The sequence below is a fragment of the Bactrocera oleae genome, chromosome 5, assembly GCF_042242935.1.
Source record: "Bactrocera oleae isolate idBacOlea1 chromosome 5, idBacOlea1, whole genome shotgun sequence".
In the NCBI taxonomy this organism is placed as follows: Eukaryota; Metazoa; Arthropoda; class Insecta; order Diptera; family Tephritidae; genus Bactrocera; species Bactrocera oleae.
This window is the reverse complement of record NC_091539.1, coordinates 67,147,899-67,160,930: the sequence shown is the minus strand read 5'-3', so window position 1 is coordinate 67,160,930 and position 13,032 is coordinate 67,147,899. Positions and strand designations below refer to the sequence as shown.

The following is a 13,032-nucleotide window of genomic DNA, read 5'->3' as shown; positions in this document are numbered from 1 at the left end:
CACATAACACAATTATTGTTGTTGTTGTTTTTAATAAAATTAAAAATATAAAATGCAGCTGAGAAAGATAAGAAATTGCGGTATTCTCACATAAAAGCACCTACAATGCTTATTACATCATTATTATTCATGAGTTGCTTATAAAACTCCTCAAAACAAATCAATTCAGCGGGATTGTTTTCCGACTGAGAACGTTCGAAATTGGGTGAAACGTGATTGCATCACTTAATTTTAACGCTGCTTAATTTAAAGTCGAGTATTTCATTGGCCATAAAGGGCACAATGCACTGGAGACACTGTTTTGAATAAAGATGCGTTTTAGTTTGCATAATTGACGTCATATCTAATAATTACTTATGGGGGATAAATATAGACATTAAGTACGTTAAAATAAGCAGTGAATAATAAAGGGATCAGATAAGAATCTAATGACTTGAACCGTTCACCAAAGGTGTGAGTATATGAAAGCAAGCTTGTTTTTATATTCCATTTCCGCAGCTTTAGAGTTGCGATCTTAGCGAAAAATTTTAGAAGTAGTGAATAAATATACTTTTCGAAGCAGTCTGAGTTTAGAAGATGAGCTTCAGTACAGTCAAACAAAGTCAGCTGTTTAGCACAAAACTGAGCCTAGTATTATTACAACTAGAATTGAATTAGAGCTGATACCGGTCACGAACAAAATTGTTATATTGATGGTCCTTTTTAACAATATGTCCTCAAAGGACCACTACGGAACATATGTCAGTTATCTTTCGATAGTTCTAAGTGCAAACTATTTTGCCATTGCCTCAGATATCGTTCACTTCATAGTCGAGTCTAACTAATTGAAATGTATACGAATTTTAATCCGACCAAGGACTGTATAAAATTGTTGGTGCATGTGTTCTGTCGCTAAACCAACCCCAGTGCCTCAGATACTTCAAAATAAAAAAGTTCGTCGGCTTGCTCGTTGCCCTTCAGATTCCTGTGGCCGGCAAGTGAAATCTTACATTGCCACCTGCCACCTCTCGTGTTTTTGAACGCAGCTTTTAGTGATGTTCCGTGTTACTTGGCTGTTTGAATAGAGGAGAGCTTTTACTACTACTTTCGTTCAAAAAGTGAGTTAGCCATAGAGAGGCACTTATATGTGCAAACAGAGATGATGTTCAATAATTGGTCACTATTTCCGGCGAAAGTGACTTTTCAGAAAAATCTAACGCAAACAGGTAATATTTCTATTGAAACTATCTAATTTTCAATCATTTAACGGATAATATATATTTTTTCGGTAACATATTACAATCAACATACAAAAAATACATTACTGAGAATTTACTCAAGTTTTATAATTTGTTTCCAATCACATACATACATACATACATATATATGTGTACAAGTATATGTGTCGCTGGGTTTCTGAAACAAAACAAAAACACTGACAGTTGAAGAAATTATATTTTTGCGAGTAAGAAAACTTTTAGGCTTAATAATATATTTGTTTGTGTTTTATAAAATGCCGTTAAAGCTAACGCATTTGCAACGCTGCATCATCTCGACGGTATTTTATGTTGTGTGCTTCGTGGGTATTACTCGTACTTTATGAGTTCCAAACAAAAATTAATCTGTCTCGCTTCTCGGCAGATTCTAGAAATTGTCGCTTGTGCGCTCATATACGACATGACCGACTCCGACTGCATAGGAGCGCGTGAGATCTCTACATACATGTGGTGGTCCGGTATTTTAGTCTTTATTCCCATTATACCGGATATATTGTACTGCCTCATGGGCATACTAATATCAGAGCCCTTCTATGCAGCACTGGTGAGTTGCAGTTATTTAGATTAGGTTGTAACTCTTATTTTATGTCAATTTCTCTTTCTCTAGGGCGGTTGCTATAACATTGTGACGGGCTGTTGCTTACTGGCCTGTTTGTTTGCCTTTCTCTCGGTTACGGGCTGTGGAAATCCGATACAGTCGACAGTATTAGCTGTCGGTATAATTGAGCTTATTGCTGGTTTAGTACATCTGGTATTCATTTGGTTTATCAATGCAAATCTCGATGAAGGCGAAGTTTTATTTAGTAAAAATTTGTAAAGAAAATATTGGAGACTAATGTTTATAAAATATGGGAGCATTTCATATTATACTATGCGGAAAAATCGGGAAGAATATAGCCTTTTATTAATTAGTGTTTCTAGTGTAGTCTATATATATTGAAGTGATTTAGACCGTAACACAGAGGTGATCATGACTTAGTCTCTACTTAGTTGTATTAAAGGGTCTTCAGAAGAACATGAGTTATATTCAATTTAGGCTGAAACCAATAAGTTTAAACTATTTTGTAGCACTTGCCCTCAGCAAATCGGTTTTGCTCTTGTACATTGTGATTCATCCAAAAATTAGTTTTCTTTTTCCGCTAACTGATCGCGCAAAGTAAAAACATTCTTTTTGAACGCACTGTATATTGGAGGCTAAAGTGCTCATGTAAATCTGCTCATGCAATGAATCCAGAAATATTGGAGATAACGCTGTCGATTCCTCTGAAAAGCTCTTCATATAAATCATATAGCTTCGCCCAGAACATAACTGAATGCAATTTCTACCGGGTATTACGTTTTTATGCTTATAAAACGATTCAAGCATGTATCACGGTTTGACACATGTAAAATTAAGAGAATGCCTAGAAGTATAGAAATGTCAATGCGGCTAAAAAAGTCGAAAAGTAATTCATTTAAACAATTCATAATCGTCCTTTGAGTTTTTTTACATTTCACCGGCATTTGCAAAAGATAACTGTAACTTATAATGAAAACAACAAGGATCGATCAGAATAGAAAGAAACGCAAGAAGTGTAAATTTTTCTTTCTACTAAATGTTGTAAGACAATAATGAAATTATTAAAGCTTCAAAAAATCTGCATTCACACGATTTTCCGCTTTTGCTTTAGATCTTGGAAGGATTAGCGATTGGCTTAGTTTTATATTGTACATTCACTGCTAGTTGTGTGCTTGGCAATGAAGTTAGTGGACCCGTTTACATATTCTTGCTATTCATTTTTCCCGCTTTCATACCGGATTTGTACTATTACCTACTTACGCCTAGACTGCATACGTTGGGCATTGATCCGCTGGTAATGTACATCGTTAACTGCTGTGACCGAACAAGTTCAATGAAAAATTTTTCAAATACACGCTATTTCTTTCCCACTGCAGGGTGTTATGTTCAACTTTATAATAGGTGTCCTGTGCATTTTGACTGGCTCAAGTCTTATAATGGTAATTATATCTTTTTGTGGGTTTTATGCACAATTCCTTTTGGTGATTGCTGGTGCCTTAAGCGTTTGTTCGGGCGTATTTCATTTGATGAATGCTTGTATGTGCCACAAGGCGATACCCAGGTCGGAGAGGTGAGTTTGCCTGTGAATGATAGAATACAAATTCTATGCTGATCGTGGCACTGTAAAATGGCCATAAAAGTTGTTTTGCTGACGCCACCACTTTAGCGAATAATCAATCTGTTTCTTTACCTGAATTTATTTCTAAATTTATATCAGATATTATAAACCTCGTCGTTCTAAGCCCACGAAAGCATCGAAGGATAAGAAAAAACAAGCGAAACCAGCTAAAAAGGGCAAAGCGGAAAAGAAGCCCGAAAAGAAGGCTGAAAAGAAGGCTGAGAAGAAGACTGAAAAGAAGACTGAAAAGAAACCTGTGAAGAAGGCCGAAAAGAAACCCGAGAAGAAATCCGAAAAGAAATCGGAAAAGAAACCTGATAAGAAGTCAGAAAAAAAACTCAAATCAAAGGCCGCAGAAAAATGCTAAGCAAAGGAAGGGAATATGTAAATTAGTGCTTAGAAAGAATCTTAGTTTGTTTAGTTAATAAACATATATTATATATAAAATTTAAAATAATTTAAAATGATCAGATTAAGTGAGAATTGGCTTTGAGCCTCTATAATTCGACGAAAGTTCTATATGATGCATCTGTATGTTCTTATATAATAATAGTATATCTTTTATAGATTTTTTAGCTCTGAAGGTGAATTATTTCTTGTCAGAAATATATTCAGAGCTTTTAGACTGCCACTTAAAAGACAAACTTATATAGGGGGTAGTTTTTTTAGATTTTGCCTCGGTCTTGTTTATAATTCACTACGCTTGGCTTTGTCATAAAATCATTCCTTACGATCGACAATGTGAATATCGTTCCTTCTGCTAACTAAACGAATGAGTTGTGAACAGAGGAGCTAACTTCTACCATAAGCCTGCTGTATAAGTACTAAACTTATATTAAGTTTCATATTGGATCTATTGATCCACTTTTGTGTCAATAATAAATAATCTTAAATGCAAACCTTTATTTTAATTATTTGAGACTTTTAAGACGTTATTAGCTTCGGCTGTTTTTTTTTCGCAGATAGAATGGCACATTTTTACCATATGTTAAAACATCCAATGAATCCATCTATGAATGATGTCTTCTTCGGCCGTTTTAGCATTGTTCATTTAGATTTTCAGGACCTTGTTGACGGTAAATGGTTTTATCTTACGAATCGCTTATTCCATATATACCATTATCATATATTGCTCGTATAACTTCGATGCCTCGCGATACTACACTAAGAAAATTTAGTTACCTCGAGTAGCAAGTGATAGGTCGATATTGATATAACTGTTCTAAGCTCATGCCTGTGATTTATGACAGAAAAAATCGTTTCAGAAATATCAGTTTTGACTCGCTGTTGACCGTAATGTTATTTCAAGTAACATATTCTATCAAGAAATTTATAGGTGATTTAGGGCTCTGCACTCCGTTGGTAGAATTTATTGGTCGGCAAAAATGTGCAGGTTTTCCGATTGCCTGCTGTGGCACAAATTTTTTTTAAAGAAAACCAAAAAACACGTTTACTATTACACTTCACAAATAAAAAAGACAAAATCTAAGCCAAATTTCGTGAAGATATCTCGTCAAATACAAAAGTTTTCCATACAAGCATTGGATTCCGATCGTTCAGTTTGTATGGCAGCTATATGCAATAGTGGTCTATAGGCGGTTCCGACAAATGAGCAGTTTCTTGGAGAGAAAAGGAAGTTTTAGTTTGATATCTCAAAAACCGAGTTAGTAGTTCGCGTATATTTAGACAGACAGATAAACGGACATTGCTAAGTCGACTCAGCTCGTCACGCTGACATTTATGTATATATATTTTATAGAGTCTTCGACGTTTCCTTCTGGGTATTACAAACTTCGTGGTAAACTAAATATGTTGTTCAAGGTTAAAAGCTAGTCATTACAGATATGACAGATTGCGAACAGCTGCTGATTTTGTGATATTTTAAGGGTGACGGTGCGTATGAGTAACTAATTACTCTATAGTACGTTTATATGGAGAAGGAGAATTTTTTTTAAGTGCAAATATAAATAGTTATTAAAGGGTTTATTGACTGCAATAAAGTACTGATTACTAAATACATAAATACAAATGAATATAAACTAATATGGCCATAAAATTTTGCTCGAATCTAGCGAGTCAAATTTAAATAGAATATACTTAAATACGGGAGCAAGTTTCTAAGCAAACATACGAGTACATACCGTTGATACGTTGAAATCTTTGTTTAAGCCATTAATGTCAATTAAATTGGCATTAAATGTAAAATCAAGATGAGCGCGGTTTACAAGCCCAACATTATTGTTTGTAAATAGTTTTGAAATTGTCGGAAATCCCAGCTCATTTCAGCCGCAAACCACATGTCTCGCATTCCTAAGTAACCACCGGCAAATAATGCAATAAAACAGCGCCACTACACAGCGCATCTACACAAACACACACACATACCGCTGCGCATACTTACATACATACATACATATGTACATATGTATATGTATACGAGGGTTTGTGCTGTAACATTCGCTTGTTTGTAATCACGTGCAAAAGTCGTGACGACAGAATACTGTACTATTCTGTACAACATCACAACAGAACGCTTCACATAAAAACGATTATAAATGTTTGCTTCTGCGCAATGGCCGGCCAATTTTATTGCTCGCCGCACTTAGCTGAAAACCTTTACCTAATAAAGTACATATGCGCTAACATCAAGTGCATTTAAATATTTTGCATAATTTAAAATGCAAGTTACGACAGTTATGCGGTAATTATTACAAACAATTTATGCAATACGCCGCCGCCGGCTTATTATGCAGTCAACCATACCACACACAAACTTACACATACATACACACCTACTTGTACACGATTGACCACCGATTAGTTGGATTATAAATGATGATGCTAGCGACTTATTTTGAGCTTCTAGAACAATTGAATGATGTATGTATGTATGTATACACATTAGGGTGGTCCGTATTCTTTGAATGTAAACCAATATCTTTATATAAAAATATCAAGCAAAATATCACCGAAAGTTTTGAGAGGATTACGTCGTGTTATACAAGGTGCAATTTTTCTAGAAGGACTGAAAACATATTTGTTTCCTCCCACTGAACAGGATTCCAAGAATTATTGATTAGCAAAGAAAAAATTAATAACTAATTACTATTAATTAACTTTTGTAAATGTTTTCTGTTAGAAGTGATTCACATGTAATATTTTATCGATTTTGCGAATTAGATTAAAAAATATAACTAAATTTTTCATTTATTGTATGAAAATGCAACATACATATTATTAATACAATGTCTAAAATATATTAATATAAATTTAATTTTTGTTTATGTCCATTTAAAAATTTGACTTTTCCCTTACTACTAAACTTATAAGTATATGTACATACGTTATACTAAACGATTAAGGGGAGAGAAAAAAATCGTTTGACTTCTTTTAAGGACCCCCCTAAAACAATTTTCTCATAAAATACCGCTTTGGTTGTAATTAGAGGGGCCTGGCTATGAACTCGATTGTTATTCTTATTTATAGCTACTATGTACTATGTTATATACAAAGTTCTAGCCACCGGTTCCGGTGTAATCTTCGCTGATGATTCTTAGTTAAATTGCGTATATTGTATACAATATATACAAATGCATGTATGTATGTACTCATAAGTATGTTTTTGAACACATTTGCTCTATTATTTAGTTGGAACTAAACTATCAACAAATTAAATGCCATCAAACCAATTTACTTTAAAAAATAACTAGAAAAAAACGTTAACCGAAGCTAGAATACCCTTCACAAATAAAAATTTTTTTGATATAACAACTTGATTTTTATCAGTCAGTTTGTATGACAGCTATATGCTATAGCTATCCGATATCGGCGATTGCAAATGAGCAGCTTTTTGGATAGCAAAGGATGTGGACAAAATTTGAGATTGATATCTCAAAAACTGAGTGACTAGTTCGCGTATATACACACAAACAGACGGAGGTGACTAAACTGACTGTGCTCGTCATGTTGATCATTTAAGTACTTAAGTATATATATTTTATAAGGTCTTCAACATTTTCTTCTGAGTATTACAACCTTCATGGCAAAATTAACGTAGCCTATTCAGGGCAAATGTTCTCTAAATAAACATTATTAATTAGCTTACAACTCAACCTCATTTCAGTTGAAATTTTTCAACGGTAACTCCCCAAGTTGTAAAAAATTTTCGATTTCAATTTGTCGTATTAACATTTATGGTATAACACTGTGCTTGAGTGATCCTGAAGCTTTCTTCGTATGATATTTTAATGTATGTATGTTAATTGTAATACTTATAAATTCTTTCGCAAACATTTACTTAATGTCAATTGTTTTACTAACTGTCAGCCCGGAGCTATTTTAGGTTAGAAACATCAACACCACTTCAAGGGAATTAGTTGTAATTCGTAATTCAAAAACAGGTTCAATTCAACTGAGTTGGATTGTAAATTGTAGATTATAAACTAAGCCTTTTTGGTGTTCTTTGTAAATGAGCTTAATTAATTAATTTGTAACTAATACAATTCGGCCAACTATGTATATATTGCTCTTCTGTTCCTACTGTTTAGTTTGTGGTTGACAATCATATTTAGATGGATATGAAATGCCAGTATATAAAGCAATTTACAGGATGTTCTATCAAAAAAAATAGTTTCTGTTTTAACGAAGTATTTGCAAATAAGTCTATTATTATTTATCATCATCGTTGATCATCAATAGATTAATTACACCCTTTCCTTAAACAATAGTTGAGAACACTAAGGATTGGGGTGAGGTAAAATAAATAATACCGGTTTGCTTCTGTAAACAATCGAAAAACAGACTAGTGAGTCACATATAATAGACGAACAACTAATTGTTCTGAAAACAAAACGCAAACAAGAAACGAGAACATAATAGAGATGCGCAGCTGATATCATATGCAATATAGTACACACATACATATATGTTTGTGTGTATATTTAGATCTGACGCTGTTTATAGCAAATATTATTTCACTCTTACATTATTAGCAATTAGTTAGACGCGATTATCGCACAATGTGCAACGGTATTACGATTGTATCGTTATTTGTTTGCACAAATTTTCTATTAACCACTTTTTTCTTTAAGTCCATTGTTATTGCAACTTTGTTTAATGTAATTTATATGCATATATGTGTGTGCACAATAGCAAAAAGAACGAGATTCATACTGTCAGCATGCCAGTAATTTATTTGTTATTATTATCGCTGCTTGAATTTTTGACGTATTCTCCACTTAATTGATGCAATTAATTTTAATTTAACACTCTGTTCAAAATGAAATGGGAAAAAGTTAATCAATGTAATTTCACTGTCAGTGTCAAGTTGCTTACCAAGTGCTTATATAATTCTATACTTGTGCGACTACAGGACACAACCGTTAAATGCTGTCATAAATTACTGAAACATTTACAGATGAAATCTTATTATATCACTTTTAATCACTAATAAAAAGATTCATTTTTTCCAGCCTCACACCACGCTGAATACTTAACTTAAAACACTGGGCCTTTGTGATGCCAAAAGTGTGTCAATAGCCGCTCATATATTTACGAAAGCCCTCATGAGTCTATCACAAATCATCTTCGTTGTACTAAATCTTGTAGAGAAACGAATCGAACAATTACCAACCAAAAATAGAAATAAAAATCAAGTTGCACCTCTTTTACTAACCCCCTAAAGAACAGGTCCACAACTGTTGCAATCGTTCCGGGATTCTACGCGTATGACTATTTAAATATTGTCATTATGGTACTAACAAATGTTGTTCAGACAAGGAATTACGCTCGAAAAAAAAGGACAAAATGGCGGCGTTTTCTAAAAAAGTTGAGTTTTACCCCAAATGTTGGTCGTTTTTGGCCTGCCAAAATTCGATTTTTGATCGGATCAAGAAACTGGTAGATCATTGTATGTAGAACTATATACAGAACTTAAAATATTACTATAGTGATCGGATCACTTATCTACGAGTAATCACTCAAGCAAATTTAATAAGTGTACAACATATCCAACAAGCTGATGCGGCTATACTTGAGAAGGCTGTAACTCAAAAACTATTAAAGGTATCAATTTAAGATTTTAGTTTGTTGTTTTTAAAGCCATTAACTATCAAAATCGATTTTTTTTTAATTTAAACTAAGTGTTCTCCTCAACAAACTTGTGTCGTAATTGTTCACAAGTACGTATTGGAATACTTGTATGTATGTATTTCTAATACTATCGTAAAATGTTATGTTTTAATTGCTCAGAAATGCTAATATAATTTTCTATAATTTCTTCTCAATTTTACACATTAAAATAATTATTAAATAATAACTTTATATAAATATATAATATTTAATCACCGTCACACCTCAATATAAGGTGCCACGCATTTTACATCACAACAACCTGCTCTGCATACGAATGCCAGTAAATCCTTGCTCGTGCAATGTTACGATATACAAACGAGTATAATAAGATAGACATATATATCACATATATATTTTAGGAACTTTAAATAACTTATTTATTGAAATGAGCTTGCCCACACACACCTATTTTGTAAGTCTTGACGACTTTAGCCGCTAAGCTCATTATTGCAAGATATTCGCTACGAAACGAGTATACAGTATTTAATTGCCGATCGGATGTATGTATGTTTTTATTATATTGCTTGTGTTCATAGCAGGAACCCTTTAAATAGCGCCAGTGCAGTTCCAGAATAATCTTCTAGGCATTTAATTGGAATCACTCAATTGTGAATTTCACAAATTTGTTGACAGTTTCTATTAAAGAAAAAATATTATATCTGATTATTTTGATTTAATTAAATAATAATTGCCATAGGAACAGCAGTACAATGTCAAACTTGCGTAAATATCTCACACCATGAGAAAAGATCAATGTGCTATTGTTGTGAAAACTTTAAGAGCTTTGAGCTGACTATTTCAAAATGAGTACATCACTTGGTTCATTAAGGACCAATGGCATGTAACCATTAAACTCTTTCCAGGAAATACTCGTACCAAAATTAAATTTTAAATATTGCACTTTGATATAACTGAGTTATCTATACATATGCTATTCGGACCATGTACAATATGCCATTTCTCACGACATATAATCGTGAAAAATCTCGTATGCATGTATGTATTGTATTGATTTTAATGAATACATATAATTTTATAATAATAAAGGCATACAACATAAAAAAAAGATAATAATTACAAAGAACTTAACCTAGGAAACGAACAACATTCGAATCAATATTCGACAATAATTTCGGCTTTATTTGAACATGCCCATGAATAGGCTTAAAATAATATAAGTTCACTCAATCCTCAGGACTAAATTAGAAACATTAGACAAAGCTGAGGTTCTAAAAGTCCCACATGAGGTATCTAGTAATAAGTATTTGAGAAGAAATTATCTCGTACTGTATTCTTTTAAGAACTTCTTCAGAAAGCCATGCTACAAAAAATCGCTGAGATATACATATATTAATTACTTAGAAGTGCTAGATGGCGCTTAGCGCATACGATTTTTCTAGTATCAAACTATCTTAGTTAGTAAGCAGTCATGAACAATAAACTTTGAATAACTCGTAAAATGTATCACTTTGGAAATGCGCCAATGTTTGTTTTGGAATAGTCGTCGATTTATAACCACAAATGCATCTTACTAATATGACAATAAGAAGTAAATTGCTATCAAAGTCACGTTAATGTTGGCAGTTAGCATTGAATGATATTGAGGACAGTTGACCCTGTCCTGTTGACTTTGCTGGCTACTCATGGTTCGACAAAACTTTGGTTAAGGTGAAGTGAACAGAGTTACTTAAAGCAGTATTTATATACGCATGTAGTTTCAATATCAAAGAATTTTTTGATTTAAAAACAGTGATTGTTTTTTATATATAATATAATTTGACAAAGTCGACGGTTGCGTTGAGTTGCTATTTATCTATGTATGTATTAACACATGCATTTGCTGGTTTTAACTCAGATTTAAACTTTATTCGCAGACTTTTGCTCTTCACGATTATTATATCTACGAATAAATGAATATATTCAGTTTTAAAGAAAATTTCCTCAGTTGAATGGTATAGGGACTATTTTTGTTTTATAGCGGAAAATTGTGATAATACGAAATTCGAAAAAAAAATAAATAAATAAAATACATTACTTGAAATTTGTAATATTTGTGCCAAAAATGCTGTTTATTTAATTTTGTTTTTTTTTGCACCAATTTATATGAGTCTTAAGAACATTTGTTTACGGTTCCTTCAAGAATAGTTTTTGCAGAAATTTCGGTTGGAATTCTATATTGAATTCTTATAGCCTGAGGCAAAAATTTTCAAAATGGTTGATAAATATAGATGTATGCATATGTTTTTATATACTTTTATATTTGAAAGGTTAGGTGACCTTCAAGTGAGTCCGATATACATTTCGAACAAATAGATTGTGAGATGTACATATATGTCATTTCGACTAACTCAAATTTTGGTAGTTTGGACAAACGGCAAATGGTAAAAATCGTATTTTAAGACACAATAGCAAAAAGTGTATAAGTGTTATCCAGGCTTTGGTCTAGATGAAACAACATTTTGTAGTTTCTAAAATTCCGTTCAGGTCATATGAGTATTGAAAACAATAAACCCAGTGGATGTCCAAATGACGATGTTATGGACAAAAAAACTTAATAAAAAAAATATTAAAAAACAAAAAAAAATTATGTGACTCAAAAAAGTTATCGAAATAGTTGACACTCGAAAGATATCGAAGGGACATGCTGGCTTGTTTACACGTTTGGGTTTACGGGGAGTCGTGTGCAAAGGGGGATTACGCGAGCTCAAAACAATGAACAAATTTCTTGTACATTCACCGCATTCTTCGGTTTATATTCTCAAACTAAAAAAATACTCAATGGAAAGGAACTTAGCGAAAATGAAAAAGAAATCGCCGAACCGGGATATATTTTGAAGCAAAAAATCAATAGTTCTTCACAAATGTTAAATACAAGTTGGTAGATAGCCGTAATTGCTCTATTGTCTCAATAACTACTAAGTTTTATAATAAAATCGATGTTTATTAGAAAAGTTGTTTTTGAGTTAAACGAAAAAATACAAACGGGAAAGAATATGCATACAAGTATATACTTGAAAAAAAAGGTTTGAACAATTGAAATTGCGTACTGCGACTGCCACGGGCATCTGTCATGTACACAATATAATATTTAAGTGTATAATATCGTATATATAATAGCTGTCTTCGATTCGCCATTTCTCTGCTAGATGTCTTGGCGCGCTGCTTTCTTGCCAAAAAATTTGCATGGAAAAACAACAATAACTTATCGGGCTGAAGTCGACACAGAATCGATACCATTCCAGACCGGTTTTACAATTGTGATTGACTCAAATGACAAATTACTTGAAATAACAACAATATTTTTATTGATTTTAACTTCAATTAAGTTTTAAATATTTTTAAATACTAAATTATAGCGTACGTAAGACATGGACGCTGCTCGAAACTAAGTTCACTAAAAAAAAAAGCGCAAAATAATTTCGCTTGCGTCAAACGACATGTTAGCTCAAGTTTGCAGTTTGTTTGAA

At 32.8% G+C, this 13,032-nt stretch overlaps 2 protein-coding genes across 2 annotated transcripts; both read left to right on the top strand.

Moving 5' to 3' along the window:
* Positions 1 to 1,389: 1,389 nt before the first annotated feature.
* On the top strand, positions 1,390 to 2,148 carry LOC138855564 (uncharacterized). Its single transcript, XM_014246280.3, has 3 exons — positions 1,390 to 1,558; positions 1,621 to 1,800; positions 1,864 to 2,148. The coding sequence occupies exons 1-3, from the start codon at positions 1,493 to 1,495 to the stop codon at positions 2,071 to 2,073; spliced, it is 456 nt and encodes a 151-aa protein (XP_014101755.3). The 5' UTR covers positions 1,390 to 1,492; the 3' UTR covers positions 2,074 to 2,148.
* Positions 2,149 to 2,633: 485 nt separating this feature from the next.
* Positions 2,634 to 3,823, top strand: LOC106626464 (uncharacterized). The gene is made up of 4 exons (XM_014245913.3): positions 2,634 to 2,856; positions 2,927 to 3,109; positions 3,192 to 3,385; positions 3,533 to 3,823. The coding sequence occupies exons 1-4, from the start codon at positions 2,785 to 2,787 to the stop codon at positions 3,798 to 3,800; spliced, it is 717 nt and encodes a 238-aa protein (XP_014101388.3). The 5' UTR covers positions 2,634 to 2,784; the 3' UTR covers positions 3,801 to 3,823.
* Positions 3,824 to 13,032: the final 9,209 nt, after the last annotated feature.

What these genes read in the sequence shown, in the direction of transcription:
- LOC138855564 (XM_014246280.3), top strand. Translation starts at nt 1,493, where the DNA reads ATGCCGTTAAAGCTAACGCATTTGCAACGCTGCATCATCTCGACGGTA. An exon ending in TATTTTATGTTGTGTGCTTC is followed by an intron (nt 1,559 to 1,620) that starts GTGGGTATTACT and finishes GCTTCTCGGCAG; the next exon opens with ATTCTAGAAATTGTCGCTTG. An exon ending in AGCCCTTCTATGCAGCACTG is followed by an intron (nt 1,801 to 1,863) that starts GTGAGTTGCAGT and finishes CTCTTTCTCTAG; the next exon opens with GGCGGTTGCTATAACATTGT.
- LOC106626464 (XM_014245913.3), top strand. Translation starts at nt 2,785, where the DNA reads ATGAAAACAACAAGGATCGATCAGAATAGAAAGAAACGCAAGAAGTGT. An exon ending in TTTTCTTTCTACTAAATGTT is followed by an intron (nt 2,857 to 2,926) that starts GTAAGACAATAA and finishes CTTTTGCTTTAG; the next exon opens with ATCTTGGAAGGATTAGCGAT. An exon ending in GCGATACCCAGGTCGGAGAG is followed by an intron (nt 3,386 to 3,532) that starts GTGAGTTTGCCT and finishes AATTTATATCAG; the next exon opens with ATATTATAAACCTCGTCGTT.